Raw genomic sequence first — 26,641 nt, 5'->3', positions numbered from 1 at the left:
CCTGTACAGTCTCTGATGGGTTGTAGAGGATATCATGGTTGTTGTCACTTAAGGAGTCCATAAATTCTAGGTGCCTTGCATGATGAGGTCTAAGTTTTTGAACTGTATCAGGATCAAGCAAAAATGCATTATCTAATGAGTTGTTAAACTGGTCTCTTGGTTGGATCTCTGCTGATTATCATATAGATTTTTTTCAATCTTGTAATAAAATTCCCATCTTATTACCAGATCAAATATATTTCTCTTTGTTGACTTTGGTAATAATAAGATTTGTATTTTATTGAAGATCAAGTGAAGCTTTCAACTCTGTGAATGGGATTAGAGGTTGTAGTTGTGGGTTATGAATAATTTTAGCAACTTCAAAGTGTAATTTATTTTTGTCATCATAGGAGAAATGATAAATGTTATGTTCGGTATTTTGCATAAACTTTCTCAAGCCACTTCAGTCCTTCAGTGAGCTTGTGTGGTGGTAGTGTCACACCAGGCAGTGGAATTCATCTCCCACCAAAAGATGATCACAAACATCCATGTCCACTTTGGGATTTGAACCCATAGCTTGTGGATTGGAGAGCAGATACTCTAACCACTTGGCCAACTGGCGGCAATGTATTCTGATAGTGTTGCAAGTATCCTAATAACGAAGTGCCTACATGTAGCAATTGGAAACACTGTGGATATTATTGAAAGAGTCATTTAGTGATAGTTTGCTACCCAAGCTTAGATAATAACAAATGGTTTGATTTCTCTCAGATTTATTTTGTATAGTCATGTATCAGTTTCTTTCTAAAGTATGATTATAAATAAGAATTAGTGTTTATTATTTGGGCACTAACTTTTACTGTATAAATAAGATGCTTACCTTGTCACTGTGTTATATCTCCCATTATTGTGACCTTGTGTGAAGTAAATGTTGATGCCTGATGAAATATTTTTGCAAGGCATTTAAACATTCACCTCTGCCTAGCATATTTTGCCAGATGAGTAGATAATTTAGGTCTTCCAGAACTAGTTTACCAGTAACATTTAAACATGTGTAATTTAATTACATGCTATAACATAAAATGCTGAATTAAAATATATTCTGAAACACTGATAATTAGGTTGATTTTTTGACAGCACTATCTTTACTGATATTGTTAAGTTGAAAAAGAAAAAAATAATAATATATCTACATTGTTCCAGATTATGGTCCAATTGGTCCCCGTTATTCCAATCTTGTTCTTCAAGCCCTTCTGGTCTTACTGAAAAAAGAACCTCCAAAGGTAAAATGAAATGAGCATTTTGGATCATATAGATATAAAACTAATATTCATTGTAGCATTAATTTTTTGAGTATTGTGTGTGTGTGCGCGCGTGTGTATGTGTGTGTGTGAAGTTTATTTATTTGATTATTATTATAACAATTTCTCTGGAATCAGCAGATTCATCATGGGGAAGGAAGAGAATCCAGCTCTCAGATCCATAAGTTAAAACTGGTTTGAACACTGTCTTGTATACAGCTAATTTAGTGTTCCAACTAATTTCTCTCTTATTCCATATGAATTTATTCAATTGACTTCCTACCATACCAGCTTTGTTGATTCTGTTGTCCATTTCCATATTTAATTTACCATTTTCAGTAAAAATCGGTGCTAAGTAGCTGAAATGTTTTACTTGTTCCACAGGTATTCTCCATTCACAATGCAGTTGACATTTTCAATGATTATGCCTATTTTCATTGTCTTTTTTAATGCTGACCTTCATACCATATCTATTACAATAGTTATTCAATTTAGTCAGGAAATCTTGCAGACTTCTAGCAGATTTACTTAGAAGTATAACATCATCTGCATAAAGCAAAGAGCTGACATTAACATCTCCAATTTTGATATCAGATTTAATACCACTTTCCTTCATGATGTGATCCATATAGATAATGAATAACAGGCGTGATAATGTACATCCTTGTCTCACACCAGATTTAATATTAAACCATCTTCCTGTACTTCCTTCAATTCTAACTTCTGATTTACAACTCAAATAAAGACTAAGTATTGCTTGATATAATGCCCCATTGACACCATATAACTGTAGCATATTGAATTGCTTCTCCCTTGGTACCCTGTCATATGTCTTTTCTAGAATGAAAAAACTTAAATACAGATCTTTGTTATATACCCATGATTTTTCAACCATTTGTCGTAAACTGAAGATCTGATCCTGACACCCTGACACCTGACCCAGGCACACTCAGTAGGGAAATACCTGTGTAATTCTCACATTCAGTTTTATTTCCCGTTTTATATATGGGTACTATGAGAGCTCTACTCCAATCATAGGGAATTCATCCCTCTGTCCAAGACTTCTGAACTATGCAGTGCAGCCACTGTAAGACTTTTCTACCACCATACTTCAGCATTTCTGGTCGAATATCATCTACTCCTGCTGTCGTTTCACATTTCAAGCCTTTGATAGCTTTTTCTACTTCAAGTATGGATATATATTCCTGACTGTATGCCTGTTGAGTATTTTTTACCAATGTGCTATCACTGCTTGTTTCATTTAACAATTTTTCGAAGTAATTACTCCATTCTTCAAGGATATCTTTTTCTCCCATTTTCATATCACCTTTATCATCTCTAAGTCCTTTTACAGCACTCTTTCCTCCATTTCTAAGCTTCTTCAAAACCTCCAGAATATTTTGCCACCTTCTTGATATTTATTTTCTATGTTCTTGCCAAAGGCCTCTCATGACTTTTGTTTTGACAGTTTTACACAGTGTTTAGGCTTTCTTACATTTGTCTCTGTATTCTCTAAGAGCACAAGCAGACCTATTTGCCAGAAACTTTTGATATGCTTTCTACTTTTCCTTTAGTGCCTCTTTAACATCCTGTGTCCAGTATGGAGTTCTGATTTATCTATCCTTGTAGACAACCTCACCACATGCCTCTCTGACTGAATCAATCGGGGTTTTCTTCAAGGCTTGCCACTGAATCTCCAACATGTGGTTCCTGTTCTCAAACTCTTTCACTTTTTCTTCAATAATCTTTGTATTGTATATTTTATTCTACAGTTCACATCTGAGAGCTGCTCAACTTTTATTCGCTTTAAAACTTTCTTACATGTTATTCTTTTCAATATGAAATTCAATTTTATCCTGCTTTGTACACTCTGGTGTCCTGCACAAGGGAGAAAACATCACTATTAACAATAACATATTTCTCGTGGAAAGGCTTAGATGTTGGTTATGCATCTTTTACTAAATAATTGAAGGAAATTACAATGTCAAGTAGAATATACATTAAAATAAATTTTAATATACTTCAATATTTCAGCAACGTCACATTGCCATTTTCAAGAAACTTAAGACAAGACACGTGCATGCAGGCACAGCAAACAGTAAGCAAGGAAGAAGCAGGAAGCTATTATTTCTCCTAAAGTCCTCATGGTGCCCCCTAGTGGGCAATGTTGGTATTCTTCAGCGATTGGGCTGAAGGTCTTCTGATGTAGGTTTCCCAAATTTGAGGCACTCACGTGTAGCCAAATTTGTTGAGGTTTGAATTGTTTCTTAGGGCTGAAGCTGATTCCATGAAAAGCCTTTCATATTTGTATTTACTACGGTGTATTATCGTGGCTTTCTTCCACCATATTCTGTGGCAGGTATCCAACGCATGGTCAGCAAGACCGGAGTGGCTGTATTGGTGAAACCGGATGTGGTTATTGTGTTCTGAAATGCTGATATTTGCTGTCCTGCCTGTTTTGGCCAAAGTAGGACAGCTTACAGCTGCAAGGGACCTAGTATACACCAGGTAGGTCTGGGGGGGGGGGTCTTTAGTATAGTGGATAAGGGATGCCAATTTTTTTTATGGTCTGTAACAAGAAGTTGTCATGTTTTTTTAGAATTTTTGTAATTTTTTCTGAGGTGCCTCGGATATAGGGTATGGTGATGGATTTAGAGTAATCCTTGTTGGGGGGGTGGGGGGGGGAATTGTGGTTTACTGGTTTCAATATTTTGGGTGGGGGGTAGCCATTGGCTGAGAAAGTGTTGAGAATGTGTGGTTTAGTTCTGTGGTTAGGGCATTGTCATTTGAACAGATAAGTTTAGCCCTGTTGTGTAGTGTCATAATGACTCCATATTTTTGCGAAGAGGGGTGCTGGGATTGTTGGTGAATGTATCTGCCTGTATGGGTGGGTTTTCTATAGAGAAAACCAAGGTTTCATCAGGCTGGCAGGTGACTAGTATGTCTAAGAAAGGAAGGCAGTTGTTTTTTTCTTCTTCCAGGGCGAATTTGATTCTGGCGTGTTCGTTGTTTAAGTGTGTTAGGAAGGAGAGAAGTGCATCGGAGCCATGTGGCCAAATAGCGAACACGTCATCAACATAGTGAAGCCAAATGGTTGGTTTTTGTGGGGCAGAGTTTAAGGCTTTCTCTTCAAAAGTCTCCATATAAAATTTAGCCAAGGGTGGGGAGAGTGGAGAACCCCCCCCCCACAAGGATTACTCTAAATCCATCACCATGCCTTATATCTGAGGCACCTCGGAAAAAATTACAAAAATCCTAAAAAAACATGACTTAACTTCTTGTTACAGACCACAGAAAAAATTGGCATCCCTTATCTGCTCTACTAAAGACTAACCCCCCCCCCCCCCTCCAGACCTACTTGGTATATACCAGGTTTCTTGCAGCTGTAAACTGTCCTACTTTGGCCAAACAGGCAGGACATCAAATATCAGCATTTCAGAACACAAGGACTACATCCAGTTTCACCAATACAGCCACTCGGGTCTTGCTGACCATGCGCTGGATACCTGCCATAGAATACAGTGGAAGAAAGCCACGATAATACACCGTAGCGAATACAAATATGAAAGGCTTTTCATGGAATCATCTTCGGCCCTAAGAAACAATCCAAACCTCAACAAATTTGGCTGCATGAGACCGCCTCAAATTTGGGAAACCTGCATCAGAAGACCTTCAGCCCAATTGCCCAAGAACAACATTGCCCACTAGGGGGCACCATCAGGACTTTAGGAGAAATAATAGCTTCCTGCTTCTTCCTCACTTACTGTTTGCTGTGCCTGCTTGCACGTGTCTTGTTCTTAAGTTTCTTGAAAATGGCAGCGTGGCATTGTCGAAATATTTAAGTATATTAAAACTTATTTTAATGTATATCCTAGTTGATGTTGTAATTTCCTTAAATTATTTAGTAAAAAATAACAATAACATAGTCAATGAGACTTTTCTTATTCCTTGCCTCTTCTCTCCATATGAATTTGTGCACATTTTATGTTGGAACATGGTGTTAGTAATAACCAGTCCATTTTCTGAGCAGAAATCCAACAGGTATTTGCCATTATTATTAGCTTTGCTCTTTTCTCCAAATTTTCCCAAAATATTTTTGTATGTCTGACAATCATTTCCTACTCTGCTATTTAGATCCCCAACAAGGACCAACTTTTCCTTTTTCATTGTGTCAATTGCTTTCTCTAAAGCCTCAAAAATTCCTCCACTTCTACCTTAGTAGAACCTTCTGTGGGATGATAGGCACAAATAAGTCTCATTGTCCAGTTTCCCATTCTGATATTTGCCCACATCACTCTAGTTGAGACTGCCTGCCAGTCAAGAAGATTAGCCTCATATTTAGTACTATGGCTACCCTTTCTTTTCCTTGATTGTCATTGCCTGAATATAACATTTTATATTTATTGCTTAGAAAGATTGCACCGGTTTTGGCCTTTTTTGCTTCAGTTACCCTATTACGTCGATCTGGTACTTATCCCATTTCTCAGCTCGCTCCATTTCTTTGCCTTTCAGGCTTCTTATGTTGATGGTACCGATCTTGAACTGTGGTGATGTTGAGTTGGGGTGTGTTTTCAGATTTGTTCCAGTAGCTGACTTTTGGCTGTTTGCCCTGGTTCCCTGGCAAAAACAATGGGGGGGGCCTTGTTTAACTGGGTGACACTCCTGCCTGCATGAAATTTTGTCATGTTGTACTATCATTTTGCATTTTGGTTTAAGCCAATAAGAATACAATTCGGTCAGCTAAATCCCAAATTGCCAGCCCATCCTCGTCTGTTCAGTATCCAGTTAGATATCCAACAAGGCGCACCAAGAGAAGATGAGGATTGGACATTAGGTCAGAAGCCTTGGTCGGTTCTCTGCATTCCTTTAAAGGCTATGTGGAGGTCTCCTCTCAGTTATACAGCTTTGACTCTTAAGCACCCCATGAAAGGTGTTCATATTAACAATAAAACTGCAATCTGATTTATTTATCCTAGCTAAAAGTCTGTTTAAATCTCCTTGGAGGGAAGTGGCATCCTCATTAAAAAACTGAATATCTCCTGTTAGTCCAAAAGAAGTATCATTAACAGATACAGCAGGATCTATGAACAGAACTGTGTTGTACTCTACTGTTTACTATTTACTCATTTTCCCCAGCTTGTACATGAACTTGTCATATGGCCAACTGCTGGCTGTATGTATATCAACAGCTGTCTCTATTATATGCTACAAAAATAACATCACTGTGAGACAACCCACATGGTCAACTATATTTTGGCTAAGGTGGGAGAATCTGTACAACATCCAACAGACTGCCATATGGCCTTTTGGTTTGAAAACAAAAACTTGCTTACAAGCTCTAGATATTAGGGTAGACAACATTGTGCTGACACTTCTAAATACACCACTGCTGTGAAAATAAAAGATAACACTATGAAACTTTTCTTTCTGTAGGCTACCCAAACATTGCGCCTCTTTTGTTAAGCAGCTCTTTCAAGCACATAGAAGGGAATATGGAATACTCTGATTTTGTGCCTATCTATGCAGATGGTTCATATTCAGAGGATCTAGTTGGATCTTCTGCTATCTTCCCAAACGCATCAGATCCTGCTGGAATGTAAAAACTTCACTGCTGAGGTGTATGCAGTAGCATTTGCTCTAAACTCTCTAAGACTGGTTCTATCAAAGTTGATTTATATGTACAGTTTCATTAACTGTACATTTCTCTATGTAATCTAATCTAATCCTGTGGCCCCCTCTTTAAGAGGGTTGCAGCTGATGAACAGTCCGCTTCCATGCCTCTCTATCTCTTGCTTCTGTAAGATTCTTGCCCGTCCAATCTTTGATGTTGTCTTTCCATTGCAGTCGGGGTCTTCCTCTTCCTCTCTTTCCCTCCACCATCCCCTGCAATACTATTCTGGGAAGCTCTCCAGAAGAACCCTTTATCAAATGTCCTGCAAACACTATTTTTCTTCTTTGGATACTAGCCATATAGTCTCTTTTCATTTTGAATCTTTTGAGAATCTCTTCATTGCTCATTTTTTCAGTCCAGCTGATACTATCCATTTTTCTCAAGCACCACATATCAAATGCATTCAATCGGTCGCTCATCTTCTTATCGATCATCCTGGACTCACATCCATACATCCCCACACTCCAGATCATTGTCTTGAGGATTCTTACTTTCAACTGTTTGTTCAGATTTCTGTTTCCTAATATGTGGTATATTTGGAAAAATGCTGCTTTTGCTTTTTTAATTCTGTTCTTAATTTCATAATTAGAGCAAGGTATTCAAAACTTTTTATATTTTCTATTCTTTATTCAAAGTGATTTCCATCCCATCATTTCCTTTCCTTGAAATCTTCATCACTTTTGTCTTTTGAATGATTACACTGGCCAACAAAAAAAAATTTTTTTTTCTGCTGATTATGATCTGACGCTTGTTTTTTTACTATTTTGGTTGCGCTGATTTCAAATATCAAACCCATTTTTTGCTATCACGTCAGGTTTTTCCTCTATGGCATTTTCTTTTTGCTAATAAGTTTTTGATAGTTTTAAGGAGGCAGTACTATTTAGAGGATCAAAAAAATCGATTTTTTTATATTATTTTCTGAAAGTATGTACTTTTAAAAATCTGTTTCTAACTTTTTATCAAGAAATTCAAAAAATTCCCAAAGATATAGCCTATTATTCAAAGTGCTGTGCAGATCAGACTCGGAGCGCTCACCGCTTTCGCTTGTTGGTAAACGAATAAATGCGTAAGAACCTGCAACGGCATGTACTGGTGCTTTGAATGCAAGAGAGGCCGATAACTGACCTAATACATTTAGGTGATGAAAAGTAGCCGATGACAACTGCCTAAAACAAATGAATGCTATATGCGTCATAGTGGACAAAGAACGATCGAAATCAGTCAATCTTTAATCGATCGTGAAAGTATGATGAGTGCTTATAACGTTTCAATAAAGTCTCTGGTTTTTTTTGTCTTGTTAATTGCATGTTAGTTGGCAGTGAAGAAAATACATCATGTCTACTACTCAAATGTGTCAATAGTGTAGATTCCTTCTGCTACATTTGTGGCAGCTTTACTGTTCACAGTCAAAGGACAAATATCACTGATTTCATTAAGAAAGTGTATTTTGCATACTTTACGTAAAACTTGCAGATCAAGACAATTCATGGGCTCCAAATAAAGTGTGTAAGTCATGTGTAGAAAACTTACGACAATGGAGCAAGGGAAAACGCCAAAAATTAGCTTTTGGCATTCCAGTGATTTGCCGTGAACCAAAAAATCACGTAGATGATTGCTATTTTTGTTTAGTTCAGACTTCTGGTTATAATAAGAAGAATAAGAAAAAAATTGTGTATCCAAATCTCAACTCAGCAATTCGGCCAGTTGCTCATTCCAATGAAATAGCCATGCCAATTTATAAAGGACTTCCTTTACTTGAGAATGAGCATGATCGGGATATGCCAGATGTTCTTGAGGTGCAAGACCCGGATGTTGATTTAGACAATGAAAATTTAATTTCTAGTTTTGGACTGCAACAAACGGAATTGAATGACTTAGTAAGAGATTTGGGCCTATCAAAGAAATCATCGGAATTGTTAGCTTCAAGATTAAATGAAAAAAACTTACTGGAGCAAGATACGAAGATAACTTTTTATCGTAGCAGGGAAAGTAATCTTGTACAATATTTTAAACACGAGTGTGGGTTTGTTTACTGTAACAATGTGTCAGGTTTACTAACTGAAATGAGTGTTGTACAATATCATCCAAATGAGTGGCGTTATTTATCGACAGTTCAAGCAGAAGTCTCAAGTGTGTCTTACTACACAATGGGAATGTATATGGCTCAATTCCTATTGGCTATTCAGTCCACTTAAAGGAAACATATGAGGACATTAAAAAGGTTCTGAAGTTATTAAAATATACAGACCATAACTGGATCATCTGTGTGGATCTTAAAATGGTGAACTTTTTACTTGGCTTTCAAAGAGGATATACAAAGTTTCTGTATTTTCTATGCTTCTGGGATAGTCGTGCTAGAAACCAACCCTGGAGTCAGAAACATTGGCCTCTTAGAATATCCTTAAATGTTGGAGAACAGAATGTTATAAATCAACCTTTAATCGACAGAGAAAAAATCATTTTCCCACCTCTACACATCAAACTGGGTCTTATGAAGCAGTATGTTAAAGCTTTAGATTTACAAGGTGACTGTTTCCAATACATATGTGAAAAATTTCCATGACTTAGTTATGAAAAAATTAAAGCCGGTGTATTTGATGGACCGCAAATTAGAACTTTAATGAGAGACCCAGATTTCATCAACTCTATGAACGAAATTGAGAAAGAGGCATGGACTTCATTTACAATGGTTGCGAATAATTTTCTTGGAAACAAAAAAGCGTGCAATTACAAAGATCTAGTGGAAACAATGCTTGAAAATTTCCAGCACCTAGGTTGTAACATGAGCATAAAGCTTCATTTCCTATACAGTCATCTTGATAGATTTCCTGAGAATTTAGTGCTGTAAACGATGAACAAGGCGAAAGATTTCATCAAGACTTAAAAACTCTGGAAGATCGGTACCAAGGAAGATGGGATTCTCACATGATGGCCAACTGCTGTTGGAGTATTCAAAGGGATTGCCAAAACAGAACACACAGCAGAAATTGCTACAAACAAAAATTTATTCCCCGAAACTCTTGTAAGTAAAATTGTTATTTTTTTGTAAATATTCTTGTAAATTTTAATGAATATTGTTAAGTAGTTATGTATCTAATTATCGGCCTCTCTTGCATTCAAAGTGCCAGTACATGCCGTTGCAGGTTCTTACACATTTATTCGTTTACTAACAAGCGAGAGCGGTGAGCGCTCTGAGTCTGATCTGCGCAGCGCTTTGAATGATAGGCTATATCTTCGGGAATTTTTCGAATTTCTTGATAAAAAGTTAGGAACAGATTTTTAAAAGTACATACTTTCAGAAAATAATATTAAAAAATCGATTTTTTTGATCCTCTAAATAGTACTGCCTCCTTAAAACTATCAAAAACTTACAAATTAGCAAAAAGAAAATGCCATAGAGGAAAAACCCGACGTGATAGAGAAATAGGGGGTTGGTATTTGAAATCAGTGCACCCAAATTAGTAAAAAAACAAGCCTCATATAAAAGTCAGCAAAAGTTGTGTTGGACTGTGTTATTTTCATTTCTCTATAGACAATAAGATATTTAGAGCTGCAGAAACATTCAGTGCTCTCATATACAACATGCTTTCTCTCTCTCTCTCTCTCTCTCTATGTTATAGAAACTATTCTTGGATGTACACTTTCTTTGGATTGCAACTTTCATCCTAGTGCATCCATCATGGAATAGAATAGAGACTAATAATAACATCAAATTTTGGCAATCATGATCGATGTAGGGACAATAAAGACCAGGTTCTTGCTTGGCTTCACATAGGTCATAGTCATCTCACATGCTCCTTCCTGTTGAGAGGTGATGCTCTGTCTATGTGTGAGTTGTGGTATGACTAATCATTTATTCTAAGGCACTTTTGATTAGACAACTAGACCTTGGTCTTCCTCGGTCTCTTTCCTGCCATCTTGGCATCAAACATTTTGCTAACCTTTCCTCACTCATTCTATTTAACTAGCCATACCACCTTAGATTAGCTTTGCCGACACATTCTTGAATGGTGATAATGTCAAGTTCCTTTCTAATATCTTCATTTTTAACATGATTCTGCCATAGATGCCATCAGTTCATTCCCCTAATTTTTCTCAGAACCCTCATATCTGTGGTCTCCGATCTTCAATCACATGCTTTACTAAGCAAGCCAATTACAGGAGCATATAGTTTTCAGGTAAGAATGCAACTGTGGTGTGGATTGTGTAGTGTAGATTGACCTCCTGCAGTATGTTTTTTAGACTACATGGAGTTGCCATGTAATGATATAATAATATACTATAGAATAATATACTGATTAAAAATATAAAATAATTATTGTTGAATACAACATATTGGCCTAATTATTGGAACATGATTGTTTATAATTATTCTCTTACATATCACTTCTCCTGTTTGTTTCTCATTCCATTTGTTACCTTTTTTCCTCTTATATGTATGTTTATAAAATGTGCATATCAGATTTATTTGCATATCAAATAAATCTCAAATATTAAATAAATGACACTATCAATAATAGTGTCATTTATTTAATATTTGATGTTTTTGCAAATCTGCAAGAAAATAAAACTGTAAAGATGCATTTATTGTACCATGCATCAGGAACATTACTGATAAAATAGCTAGTACATTGAAACAGTATGACATCAAAGTTGCCTTCACACAACAAAATATATCACGATGTTTAAGTCACCCAAACAACCTAATTTACATTTTAAAAGGGTAGGTGCTTATAAAATATTCTGTGCTTGTGGCATCTGTTACCGTGGACAGATGAATCATTTAGAAGAAATTAGCATAAAAGAAGAAGAGAAAAGAGTTCATAAATCAGGCCTGAATTTTTAATGAAAAACATCAAGCAATTTGGGAATTGACAAGAATGCTATGCATAGAATTTAGTAGCTCTGTTTGCAAGTTTAAACAAGCCTTAAAATAATGTACTGTTCAACATGTAATAAAAGTCAAAGCCTTATCTTAAACCAGTTGTGTTTGGCCTGCATAAAGGACCTAAGATACTTGGAACTAGGTTATGATAGACATTACACTGCACAAACCAAACCAGTAATGAAATACAGATATGACAAAGCCGTACTTATGCACAGGTGCACAAGGCTGTAACTGTGGGCCCTGAAAAATTGGGACCAATTTAAGGGCCCCCAAACAATAAGGGAGGGGACCACACTAGCTAGTCAGGAAAAGTTTAAGTATGGCCCTGCATATAACATCTCCATGATAAACAATACCTAACAATTCTATCAACATCAGTTTATTTGGTGGCCTGGTTAGTGTATATACTAGTTGATTGGTTAGTGTATCCACTCTTCAACCCAACAGGTTATGGGTTCATATCCCACTGTGCATAGCGTTTATGATTGTCTTTAGGTGGGATATGAAATTCATAGTCTGGTGTGAGACTATTATCCTGCTTATTTGAGGCCTGAAAAAGATCCATGTTTGGTCTCTGCTGCTGCACTGTGGCAAAAAAATAAAATATATATAAATGAATAAAAATAGAAAAAATAATTTTTAGTCCGTGCACAGTACAAATGTAATATAGATTTATTACGAAAAAAAAAAAAAAAAAATGGTGGAAGTCAAAAAATATTAAAAATCATTCTGTTACTGTATGTTTTCAAATTAAAAATGTATTAATTCAATAATAAAATTAGACTGCAATATATTGGCCGAAGATTTTAATAACACATTAAGCCAACTAGTTTCACCAACTAGACTGTTAGCTTCATCTGTGCATAGATAAGGTGATAAAGAACAGCTTAAAACAGGTTAAGAAAGAAACATAAATGAGTACTAAACGTTATACAAATTCATAAGATGCATTACATCAAACGCATGGAGTGTGTGTGATGTAATGTAAGTGCGTTCTGTAATTTGCAGAAAGTTGAATTCTGGTGAGGCTGCCTTTTGAATGGATTACCAAAGTAGCTTCTTTGAAGTTTCAGTTATGAAAGTCTTCCTCTAAATATGGCATAGAACTTTTGTCCCAACTAGTTTAATGTTGTGATTGGTATTTGAGAAATGAAGGGCTAATCTGGAATTATCTTTTCTATTATTATGGTCTCTGATGTGTTCTTTTTTTCTTATTTCCAAACTTCTGAAAGTTTCTCTACAAAGTAAAATTTTTACCTGTTGGATCTCTGCTCAGGACATGGACTGGTTATTACTAACACAATGTTCCAACATAAAAATGTGCACAAATTCACATGGAGAGAATAGGTAAAGAATAAGAAAAGTCTCATTAACTATGTTATTGTTGATAGTGATGTTTCTTCCCTGGTGCAGGACACCAGAGTGTACAGATAATTTGAAATTGGAAGTGATCACTATTTGATCTTGAGCAGGATAAAATTGAATTTCATATTGAAAAGAATAACATGTAAGAAAGTTTTAAAGTGAAAAAAAGTTGAGCAGCTCTCAGATGTGAACTGTAGACTAAAATACACAAAGATTATTGAAGAAAAAATGAAAGAGCTTGAGAACAGGAATCAAACCTTATAGATTCAGTGGCAAACTCTGAAGAAAACATTGATTGATTCTGCCAGAGAGGCATGTGGTGAAGTTGTCTGCAAGGATAGAAAAATTAGAACTCCCTGGTGGACACAGGAAGTTAAAGAGGCAGTGAAGGAAAAGAAGAAAGCATATCAAAAGTTCCTGTCGAATAAGTCAGCTTGTGCTTTTAGAGAATACAAAGACAAATGCAAGAATGCTAAATACTGTGTAAAACTAGCTACAAAAGTCATGGGAGGACTTTGGCAAGAATATAGAAAATATATATCAAGAAGGTGACTAGATATTCTGGAGGTTGTTGAAGAAGCTCAGAAATGGAGGAAAGAGTGCGTAAAAGGAATTAGAGATGATAAAGGTGACGGGAAAACATGAGAAAAAAGATATCCTTGAAGTGTGGAGTAATTACCTTCAAAAAATTGCTAAATGAAAAAAAAATAGTAAAAATCACTGACCAGGCATGCAGTCAGAAATACATATCCATACTTGAAGTAGAAAAAGCCATCAAAAGCCTGAAATGTGGAAAGGTCTCTTATGATGGCAGCAGGAGTAGATGATATTCGACCGGAAATGCTCAAGTAGGGAGGTATAAAAGTCTTATAGTGGCTGCACTGCATAGCTCAGAAGGCCTGGACAGAGGGACGAATTCCAGATGATTGGAGTAGTGCTCTCATAGTACCCATATATAAAAAGGGAAATAAAAATGAGAAGAAATACAGAGGTATTTCTCTACTGAGTGTTCCTGGTAAGATATATGCAAGTATACTTGAGAAACGGTTGAGAAGGATTGTGGAAGAGAAGCTTGGTGAAGAACAAGCTGAATTCAGGCCAAATAGAGGCTGTCAAGATCAGATTTTCACTTTACGACAGATAGTTGAGAAATCATGGGAATATAACAAAGATCTGTATTTAAGTTTTTTATCTGGAAAAGGCATATGACAAGATGCCAAGCTATTCGAAAAGCTACAGTTACCGTATTTGCCAGCATATAAGACACGCCCCCCTTTTTTGTACACATTTTTTCAGAAAAAAACTTTATCACTTAATGTTATAATGAATTTACAGTATTTAAAATTTACACTAAAATATAAAGTAATAAGTAAATCTACTTTCAACAAATACCTAATCTAACTAGGAAAGAGTACCCACCTTTTAATCTTCTTCATCAAAACCCAGAAATTCATATCCAGAGCTAAATGAAGAGACACTTGAAACCTCTTCTAAATCAGAATGTTAGTCCTCATACAACAAATTGTCCTCTGTACCATCAAGTGCATTACTAATGCCACACTTAAATGATTTAACCACTGTCTCAGTTTTCACAACATACCATGAAGCTTTGACCAACTTACAAACTTAGAAATGCAAGGTTCTTCCTGATGGCGTAACCTCAAAATCTGAAGACCGCGTCCAGCTGTTCCACAAGGAATCAGTTTCATTCTGTGAGAATGAAACTGATTCCTTGCTAGCAGGGCAGGCTTCTTTGACAGTCTGCCAGGGCACCTAGGCCAAATTTTATCTTTCCATAGCTTCATTTCTCCTCTATCCATCCAGCCTTTTGTGTGAACATGTATACAAACACTCCTTTAAGCAGTTTTTCTTTGTGTAGCGTCTTCTTTTTAAAAATCAATAGTGGCGGCAATTTTGTCCCATCAGCACAGCATCCACTGAACTCTACTTAACTGGAATGCTCTCACACACTGCAAGGAAACAAGAAAGAAATCACAACTTGGAACGGAGAAAATTTCCAGAAGTGAAAGTAAAAAACAGTATCAGCATATAAGACGCGCCCTGTTTTTCAGACCTATTTTCAAAGGAAAAAAGTGCGTCTTATATTCCAGCAAATACGGTATATGGTATCAATGGGACATTATATCAAGCAATACTTAGTCTTTATTTCAGTTGTAAGTCAGCAGTTAGAATTGAAGGAAGTACAGGAAGGTGGTGTCAGACAAGAATGTACATTACCCTCTCTGTTATTCATTATCTATATAGATTACATTATGAAGGAAAGTGGTATTAAACCTGATTTCAAAATTGGAGATGTTAATGTCAGCTCTTCTTTTGTGGATGATGTTATACATCTAAATAAATCCACTACAAGTCTGCAAGATTCCCTGACTAAAGTGAATAACTGTTGTAATAGATATGGTATGAAGGTCAGTATTAAAAAGACAAAGACCATGAAAATAGACAAAAACATTTAAAATATCAACTGCATTGTGAATGGAGAACCTATAGAACAAGTAAAACATTTCAGCTACTTAGGCATGATTTTTAGTGAAAATGGTAAATTAAATATGGAAATAGACAACACAATCTACAAAGCTGGTATGGTAGGAAGTCAACTGAATAAATTTATATGGAATAAGAGAGAAATTAGCCAAAACACTAAATTAGCTGTGTACAAGACAGTATTAAAGCCAGTTTTAACTTATGGATCTGAGAGCTGGGTCATAAGTAAAACACTTCACCAAAGACTAGACACCGCAGATATGAGAGTGCTGAGAATGGTTAGGGGCATGAACAGATGGTATCAGTGGCAATATCATATTAAAAATGAGGATATTAGGAAAGAACTTGACATTGTCAGCATCCAGGAATGTAGTAGCAGAGTTAATTTAAGTGACCATAAACAGAATGGGAGAGGAAAGATTAACAAAACAAATGTTCTCTGCTAGGTTGGTAGGAAAAAGATCCAGACGATGACCAAGATATAGGTGGATTGATACAGTAAAAAGTGCCTTAGAAGACAGAAATATAAGATCTGATGACAGGTAACAGACTAATTTGGAGTAAAATTGTTGATAAGAAGTTAGTAATGATGTAATTTTTCATGTAGTACTATCATATCCTGTACACCTCTTAAGGGTATATATCAGGAATATGATGATGAGGAATAGTCTTATTTAAAAACTGTTTTCAAAAATAAAATTCTTTCTAAAGAAAATGAAAACAACGTATGTCCATGTACGTTAAAGTAAAATAAATTTCATTATATTGATTATCTAAACATTAAAAAGTAGCATAAGTAGAATAATTGTTATTAGTAAGTATTCACATACTTTAATCAGTTTCAGCATTCATGTCCAAGCACTTTATCAATGAGCACTCTGCATGCTGTCTTCAAAAAGAAATATGAGGTACATTGTTTTGGAAAAAAGGTCCCGAAAATAGAAGATATAATGTTAAAAAATAAAAAAACTGGGACAAATGATAAATTGAACAGGATGCCAGGACTACAGTAGCATAATGTCAGAAGCATCATATTATTTGGACTAAATTAAAATTTTAAAAATGCCATATTTACTGTAAAGGCCACATACAAAAATTTAAGTAAGCCGCAGAGATGATATGCACCCAGTGCAATGCAGTACAAACTCATGATGCTTTTTTAACATGTGGTTAGTCTTAACTAAAAGTTTCATCCTGATAAATACTAGAACAATAATTTGTAATAGATGGTTGTCTGTTTATGTTAAATTATGCTTTGATGTTAAGCATTTGAGGCACTAATTACAAAAAGGGGACATGTCTTTTGAGAAAATGGCTTTATTGAGATCTCATACTGCTGATTAAATTTGAACAATAGCACAGGTTTTGAGAGCAACTGATTATAAAAATATAGAGCTTTAGAAAATTATTGAAGTAGTTCAGAAATGAAAAATTTGCAACAAATCAACTTATATACAGTTTTTGATTTTTCCTGTAAATGATTGTCTCCTTTCTGCAGTTAGCGATTCATTTATAATTGTGGTAATTATCTTAATTCATTCCTGAAGAAGCTAGTTATCGCAGTGAAACTAGTGGAATACTTATAAATTCATTTTGGCATTTCACATGTCATTTCTCTTATAAACAATGAAGCGATTGCTAATATATTCTACTCTTGGTTTTTTACCTTTTTTTTTAAATGTTATTTTTAATTTTTTTTACTATACTTTCAGGGTAGAAAACTTCTTGTTTTCTGCACTACAAGTCGTAAACAGGTTCTTGAAGAGATGGAAATGTTATCAGCTTTCACATCAGTTTTACATGTACCTAATTTGTCACATGCAGAACACCTCATTGCAGTACTTGAAGAAACTGAATGTTTTACAAAAGAGGAACGTGCAAAGATAGCTCGTAAAACAGAGGGTAGAAGGCAAGTATATTTAAGTAGTATTTTTTTGCCATTTTAAAATTTCTTATCTAATTATATTTCTTAGCTAATTGCATATATCAGTATTAACTACACTAGCCGTGGGGTAATTATTGTTTTGTTTTGTTTTTATTTGCAACAAAAATGACATTATTTCTACCTGTCATGGATTGATTGTTCACAAAATATATTTTTTTATATATTTTAATAAAAATTGATTAAATATGAAGATACTTATGTCTCGTCACATATATGTGCACAGAGAGAGATAAGCTGATTACAATTCACTGCAGGTATGCTACAGCTTAAGGGGGTCACTTAAAGGTCAAAGCTATAACTAAGAAGAGACCTCCACATTGCCTTTAAGAAATGTGGAGAACAGGCTGATCTCTTCCAGTTTTCACTTTCTTAAGTGTACACTCCATTAGTAGGTATCTGCTTGGATACTGAATGAATGAAGAAGGGCTAGAAAATTAGGATTTAACTGACCATATTGTATTCATATTGACTTAAACCTAAACAATAGGTTTAGGTCATAGGTTTAGATGATACAGTAGGACAGAATTTTATGGCTGGGACTTCACCCCTTTAAACCCGTACTGTTTTTGTCTGAAACAGTGAACAGTGAAAAGTCTGGAACAAACACCACTAAATTACCAGAAATCATAATAGGTACCATTAACATAAGTATCAAATGAAAAGAAGTAGAAATATATGCCATTTCTACTTCTTTTCATTTTCTCTGATATAAATTAGATAGGTATCAGGTCAAAATGATTATTACTGACACAATCATGATCATCGAATTCCTGACATGTACCCTCAAGGAGTGTACAGGATATTATGATAGTACTATATGAAGAACTTACATCATTACTAAATTCCTATCAATAATTTTCCTCCAAATCAATCTGTTATCTGTTGGAAGTTTTTCCACTTGGTTATAGTTATACTATAAAAATGTTGGGGAAAAACTTGCAACATCTATCTGTAATCCAGAGTATTTTAGTAATAAGGTGTGATGCCTTTTGGTTACTCGTATACAGAAATATGACTTCTGCATTACTTCAATCTTGGTATAACTTCTGGGTCTGGCTCCCACTGATGAGACCTCAATAAAGGTCAAAACTGGTCTGGGTAGTGGCCATTCCCATAATGCATAGCATTATACATGTCCATAAGGATGTGTGCTTTGCATTATAGGGTACTAAGGCAAGTGATGTGAAGTCATTAAACATCTATATATGAGTTGCCCAGTCCTGAAAATACTTCAGGTACAAACTTTGTTTGCTTACACTTAGATAAAAGATTAAACCAAGAATATAATTTCTTGGCATCTTTAATTTATAGTATAACCAAGTGGGAAAACTTTCAACAGCCTACACAGTTGCTCACAACATTTGTAAACTACCATTAAAAAGGCAAAGTCTAAATTCAACATGTCTTGGTTTCTTGTTCTCTTACATAGATGACCATAGCAAATTACCTCCTTTCTTGCCTAGAACATTGCATCTCATGCCTCCTCTGACAGAAGCCAGAAAGAAGAAGAATGTTGACTAGCTTAGATACCACAAAGGCAACCAGTTCTGATGGAATTCCACCCATTGTGCTCAAGAGATGTACTCCTGAACTAACACTTATTCTCTATCTTCTATTCACTAAACTGTACTCATTTGGCATCTGCCCCTCAGCATGGAAGAAAGCTCATACACAACCAGTTCCTAAAAAAAGTAGATAAACGTTTACCATCAAGCTGTTGACCTAAATGCTCGTACATCAGTTTTGTCTAAGGTAATGGAGAAAGTTAACAGTCAGCTTCTCAACACCTTGAGAACTGCTATCTAATTAGTGACCACCAGTGTGAATTTTATCACTCCAATCCACAGGGGATCTCCTGGCCTACTTCACTCACATTTGGACCCACTCCATAGAAAGGTTTAGAGAAACTTGTGCTGTTACTCTTGACATCTCCAAGGCTTTTGATTGGGCCTGGCATCAAGAGCTTCTCAACAAGTTGCCATAATGTGGACCGCCTTTATCCTTGTGTAAATGGATTGCCAGTTTTCTCTCAGATCAATCTGTATGTCTAATGGTGGATGTTGTTCTTTCCTCCGACTTTCCTGTCAATGCCAGTGTCCCTGAGGGCTCTGTCATTTCACCCACCCTCTTCCTGATTTATATAAATGACCTGCTTTCATTGACTGCATGCCCTATTCATAGTTTTGCTGATAACAGCACACTGCATTCGTTCCACTTATGTGACAGGCCTTGCAGTGCTCGATCATCTCATGCTTCAAGATTATCCATAATAAGTGCCCTGAACATAGTATCCGTGATTGGGGTGAAAGCAACCTAGTCAACTTCAGTGCTTCAAAAAATTCAGTTTTGGAAGTAAAAAAGATCTTCTTCACTTACCTTTGCTAATGCTGAACTCAACAGTCAAGATCAAATCTCTCTTAGACTGACTCTTACTCTAAACCTTTCCTGGCACAATCATATCACTTCTATATCATCAATGGCTTCCAAAAAACTTGGCATCCTTTTCTGTCAAAACAGTACTTCACTGCCAAACAGCTACTTACCCTGTACAAATCCCAAATGTGACCAACATTGGAATAAAGCTCTCATGTGTGGACTGGTGCACCTAAGACCTCCCAAAAAATTCTTGATGCTATTCAGAAAATGGCAGTCCAGTTGATAAATGACACTTCTCCTACAGACTCTCTTCAGCTGCTATCCCATAAAAGATCAATTTCTGCATTGTCTCTTCTACAGTTATTTCCAAGGATTTGTTCAGCAGGACTACCATCCATTATGCCTCATATTTCTACCAGATCTACAGGAAGTCTGAATGCAGTTTGCCTTTTACAGTCAAACTGCATTCTCATTGAACCTGCTACTCCCAGTCATCTTTCATTCCTTCCACCTCAATTCTATGGAACAGTCTCCCTCATGAAGCATTTCCAAAGGACTACAATCTTCAACAATTCAAGAAGAATATCAACAATATACTGTATTCCTGACCCTGCCCTCACATATCATCTGTTTGCTATTGGCTCTTTTGCCTTTCATGTGTGGGATAAATATAAAAAAAAAAAAATAATAAATTGCGATCATCATCTTAATTATATCATGTCTTGTGCACTTAGAAAAAGTAACCTACAGTAAGCCATCAAGCAGATCTGCATTCATAGCAGCCGGAATAACTAGTTTCAGTGAAACAAGGTCAGCAACTACAAAAACTGGAAGAAAACCTTTGAAATGAAGATGAAGAATGGATGGTCATTCAACTACAGAAAATGTTACTAGTGCAAAAATCAAATGCTACTGGTAACCAGTGTGAAAATCTGAATTCATACTCTGTATGAGGAACATGTATGACCTCTACAGTCAATGGCAAATGTCACAGACCTTCCACCACTTCACATATCATATATATCCTCACTTCCAACCTCAGTGATGTTCATTTCTATCTCCAGTTTGCAAAACTTAATCTCCTTTTCCTTACAAACTCAAATTTCAAAGGATGAGTCTCAATAAATCGCAGTATGGTGGCTGCTCTTTTAAGCACAACACCAAGACCAGTACCTAGGTCGTCTGCAGATGATTTGGTGCCCACACATCACACCTGAATGATGTAGTGTGGGAATCAGTAGCCACATAGTCTCAATGGCTACCGTGATGCTTCCGTTCTAGTAGCCTCATTGCTAGAGCAATTGTACTGTAACAGTATGAAAGCAACTCCATCTAGCAGTGCCTTTCAATGTGCAAAGCATGAACTATATCGTTGTAGTGACTAGACGGGATTCTGACTTAGAGGTGTTCAGTCATAATCCCAAGAATGGTACCTTCGCACCACTGGTCACTTGACGAAGCATGTGTACCAAGTGTCCGAACCTGTGGTTACTTTCCTACTGAGCAGGATTACTATCGCAACAACTAGTCATCAGTAGTAAAACTAACCTGTCTCAAATCCTCAGTAGGCTGGACTCTCTTGGTACTTGCTCTCATCCTGCTTTCAGAACCTAGAGACGTTCAGTTCTTAATGTCAAGTGGTACATGAACCTAAAGTCGTTCAGTTCATGCATTTACCACGGTATGACCATAAGCCATACTCCCCACTGATCAAAGCTACAGACCTGTATTATTAAAATTTTTGCCAGATTGTTCGTACTGTCGCTAGCTTCAGGTTAGCGCTGGCCACAAATTCGACCCAAAATTTGCACCTTTTCTGTATCTTATATATTTGACCAAGCACATGACTTATTCACTTTCATCTTAACCTAACTTATTAACTACCTTAAATGTAACTTATTACTAATATCTGAATTCTCACGTAGCCCTATCTGAAAGTTTCAAATATACATTGGTTGTCAATATACACTCGATTGTCCTATCGAGTCCACCAAACCTAATCCAACAAGAACACCAATGCCAGAGAGTTAGAAAGAAACCTCCCTATGGTTTGCACGTATAGGGGCACGGGGAGAGCCTTTAAGGGTGCTCTTACCTCTTCCCAACGTAGCATCGTCATCAAAAGTGGGCGACCAACTCCACGTTGTAGAGAGCTCTTAGGGCATCTCTCTACAGTATCCTCTCAAGGAATTTCAGACCTGGTATAGCATGAGTAGTATAGTGTGGTATTTTGAAAATAAATGAAGGTATGCTTGAATACATCTGAACTTGCTTATATCCATGAATACTTGAGCACAAACTCACTCTTTTAAAGTTTTTAATTTTTGTCATTTTTAAATGTTAGAAGCTATAAAATAAGCACAGTTATTATGTGCTTGTTTCTGTTACACATGTGAATTGGACTGCCACTGTAGCAAACTCATAGAGACCATAGGAACAGTTTTGGTGACTAGTTTGCCATAGTGAATTTACTTGAGAATAGCATTTTGAAAATGAGAATGAGACTCGTTGTAGTTATAGTGAGTGAGTGAGTTTGTTATAACAGTCTTTTCTAGTATGAGTTTACTGTACATGTATTAAACAATGACATAATATCACCCACATGTAAAGGATTGCATATTTTTTTTACTTTGTGAGTGGGAAATGTGAAACCAAGATAAAAAAGTAGACTAGTTCATTATTGCTGTGCATCATGTTAAAGTTTGACTTTTACAAGATATTTGACTCGGTGAATTCAGGGAAAAGGTTAATGTGGAAGTCATCAGCCAATCTCTACTGTAACTTAGGAACCAGCTGAAAAAGGGACTGCAAAAAATAAATAAAATAATAATTCTCATTGTAGACTAGAATCATACCTATAATAACAGCCTTTCTTCAACCAATTTTGCATCATGAAAGTTGTTATTATTACTACTACTGGTACCACATTTCTGAGGTTCATTTCTGAGAAATTTCATTTCATGGAGTTTGCAGACTTATCGTGGGAGGTTCATTCAACTGACAATGAATCTGTCATACTGAATCTTAAAATCCTTAACTCTCCTTGCATTAACAACATATTCCCTTAATGCATTCCATTCACTGATGATTTTTCATCTAAAAAATTTACTTACATCTCTCTCTCTTCGCCACACTCTTACACAACTTGCAGGGATTACCTCTGGTTCTTCCTGTCTTGCTTTGTACTCTTTTTGTAATCCCCTCTGGATTAATCCAGTAAAATCTCCTCACTAACTTAAATATCTCTGTCATATCACCTCTCATCCTCCTATCAACCAAACTCTGCAATCCACATGATGAGACTATGCGCACCGATTTAACTGGTGTATCTGTATTTTCTTTAAAAACAAATATTTGATATCATTCCTAACTTTGCCATATGAACTGCTCTATCATTACCTCAAGATATTGCAGCTATGATAAATGATGAGACTTGCTTATCTTGTGGATCTTCAGATGAAAATATTTTATAATGGCTTTGATCAACATTGATACGCTATGTATAGGTAGATATAAGTAATTGCATTTCTGGTTTGTGTGTGTGTGTATACATGCTTTTGGAACATCGTTACTTTTAATAAAATTAAAATTGCATTTAAAAATAAAAAATAAAAATTCACCATGGAGACAGAAACAAAAACGAAGCATCTCATTAATCATAAAATATTTCTATATATATATATATGTTAAAGATACCAAGCTATTTTTCCAAGGTAAAATACTTTCTACATACATATATATATATATATATATATATTTTTTTTTTTTTTTTTTTTTTTTTTTTTTCTTCATGCATTTCACAACTAGGTGAATCATCACAGTGGTGAAAATTGTCTGCCATCTGAAATTGTACTTCATGGATTTTAGGCCAAGTGGCCTGTTCCGGTCTTATCCAGCTGTTTTTCTGAGAAATTTCATTCTGCTGTTTGAATCCATTTTTCATTCTTCTTTTTTATGTTCCATGTTTCAGTTCCATATAATAAAGTTGGTTTAGACAGGATATAGAGTAGGATTCCGATGTGTTTTTCTACCAAGGATGACTTAAATATAGTATTTATTATGCTGTTTTCTTTAACAAAATTTGATATTTTATTGTCTTTTCCAGGTAATGAAAGTATTTATTTGTTCTAATATTTTATTATGTATCACTATTTTGCTTATTGGATTTTCTCCTTTTAAAGCCATTATTTTTGCCTTTATTATATTCTGAAATTTCTCAGAATATAATAAAGGCATCATAAACAGCATAATAATGGCTTATGCTGTTTCCAGATTGTTATTTTAGTTATATTAAAAAGCAGAGGTGATAGGGTATATCCTTGCCCTACTCCTCTTTCCATTCTGATATGTGTTCTAATAGCATACCTATTTCTGATTTGACTATTTTATTTCCTGTGTATATTTCTTGAATAGACTAAGAGCCTGTTTTTGGTATATTTAGGTCAATTAATATTTTAAATAACTTTTCTATTAATTTTATCAAAGGCTTTTTCATAATCAATAAAGGCCACGTGTTTCTTTTCGAAATTCTCTTTGCTTTTCAATTAATATTTTTAGAATGAAAATTGAGTCTATGCAAGATCAGCCTTTTCAGATTTCATTCTGTTTTTCTAGTAGTTTGTCCTCTATAATACTGTTTAGTTTCTCTCTTAATATTCCTGCATTTAGCAGACTAATTCCTCTATAGCTATTGAAGTCATCTTTGTTTTCTTTTTTAAAAATTGGGATAACCAGTTCTCAGAAGTTTAGAGTTTTTCTAGAAATCCAGACCATTACAGAATTACTGAAATCGTTGATTAAAATTTTCACCTGCATTTTTGTACAATTCCATGTTTATATTGTCTTTTTCTGATGTTTTATTTTCCCTCTTATTTATTGTATTTTTTAGTTCTGATATTGTAATCTTTTCTGTTAGTTCATTCTTTGTTGTATAAAATTTTACTTTATCATCACTTCAGAGATTTTGAAAATAAGTTAGAATCCGTGTGTAGAGGCTTAAGTGCTGTGAGAACATCATGTTGGAGGCTTAATGGATTTTTTACAACACTCAGAAAGGATTAAAACAGAATTTAATACTTCCTATATTTCATCTCAGTCACTGAGACATCTTCAGGGATTACAAAAAAATTAATGTAACATAAACACAAATAACAAACAATACTAAGCCCAACCAAGTGAGTAACACTAAAGTCCTAACTAGGTGGAGCGCCCTCTAAGGGCGGTTGTAGGTGTCCTCGAATGTAGGTTGGGACCTCTGGTGATAGTGTTTCTCAAATTTTAGGAAGCTTAATGCAACCATATTTATTAAGATTTGGTTTGATTTCTGAGAGCTGCTGCTGATTCTAAGAAAAGTCTCTCTTTTTTGAATTTGCTGTGGTGGAGCATGGTGGTTTTTTTTCCCATGAGATCCTGTGGGTTGTATCCAAGACATGGTCAGCAAGGCCTGACTGACCATAGTCATGGATGCAGTATGACTTGTGTTCCTCCAGGCAGATGGTCGCTGATCTGCCTGGTTCAAAGTATGCCAGCTTACAAGAACAGGGTACTTTATAAACTCCAGGCACTGAGAGAGGAGGGAACTGATCTTTTGTAGAACGGATAAGGGTACCAAGTTTGCAGTGCGGCTTAAATGCTGTGTGTAGGTTGTAGTTGTTTAAAATCTTGGCTATTTTTTCGGATGTGCCACGGATGTAGGGTATCAGCAACCATCTGCCTGGAGGAACACAAGCTATACATCTGCAACCATGACTATAGTTAGTCGGGCCTTGCTGACCATGTCTTGGATACAACTCATAGTATCTCATGGAAAAAAACCACCATGCTCCACCACAGAAAATTCAAAAAAGAGAGACTCTTCTTAGAATCAGCAGCAGCAGCAGCTCTCAGAAATTGACCAAATCTTAATAAATACGGTTGCATTAAGCTTCCTAACATTTAGGAAACACTCATCACCAGAGGTCCCACCCACGTCGTTGGGCTTAGTATTGTTTGTTATTTGTGTTTATGTTACATTAATTTTTTTGTAATCCCTGAAGATGTCTCAGTGACTGAGATGAAATATAGGAAGTATTAAATTTTGTTTTAATCCTTTCTGAGTGTTGTAAAAAATCCATTAAGCCTCCAAAATGATGTCCTCACAGCACTTAAGCCTCTACACAAGGATTCTAATCATTCATGGAGAAGATATAGCATGCAAATCCAGACAATATGGTAAGTCAACAAAACTACGACTATCTAGGCAACTAAATAGGCTGGCCTTTTTAAAAAGATGTCAGGATACAAGAGTGATACCCAACTGCGTTAAGCTAAAGATCAACTTTCATTCCAAAAAATGCCCTCCGCATATTTAACCGTGAAAGCTTTGCACTACTGTCAGACCAAATCGTGCTATTTGTGCCACCCTCTCTGTGACGAATGCCACCATTGGCTCCTTACAATCAGAGCTCTCCACTGAACCCGGAACTTTCGTCTATTCTCTCTGGCTTCTCACAAACTTCCACACAGAATTTCAAAAAATAAAAAATGAACACATCCAGAAATATAACAACCTGGTGAAAGCCAAACCGCAAATTCAACCGCTCCAGACAGCAAACCACCATCATCAAATTCCT

General features: G+C 35.8%; 1 protein-coding gene across 1 annotated transcript in view; it reads left to right on the top strand.

Moving 5' to 3' along the window:
- LOC150109712 (vesicle-fusing ATPase 2-like) overlaps nt 1-26,641 on the top strand; it is a 408,246-nt gene that overhangs the window by 323,334 nt on the left and 58,271 nt on the right. The window contains exons 17-18 of the mRNA XM_090403040.1: nt 1,183-1,262; nt 17,422-17,618. Of these exons, the coding sequence (XP_090259166.1) occupies nt 1,183-1,262; nt 17,422-17,618 (277 nt within the window). The remainder of the gene's footprint in view (nt 1-1,182; nt 1,263-17,421; nt 17,619-26,641) is intronic.

This window comes from Typopeltis vanoorti, chromosome 2 (assembly GCF_054136105.1).
Source record: "Typopeltis vanoorti isolate ZY-2024b chromosome 2, IOZ_Tvanoo_1.0, whole genome shotgun sequence".
NCBI lineage: Eukaryota > Metazoa > Arthropoda > Arachnida > Uropygi > Thelyphonidae > Typopeltis > Typopeltis vanoorti.
Note: the sequence above shows the minus strand (reverse complement) of the source record. Positions and strands in the feature narration are given on the sequence as shown.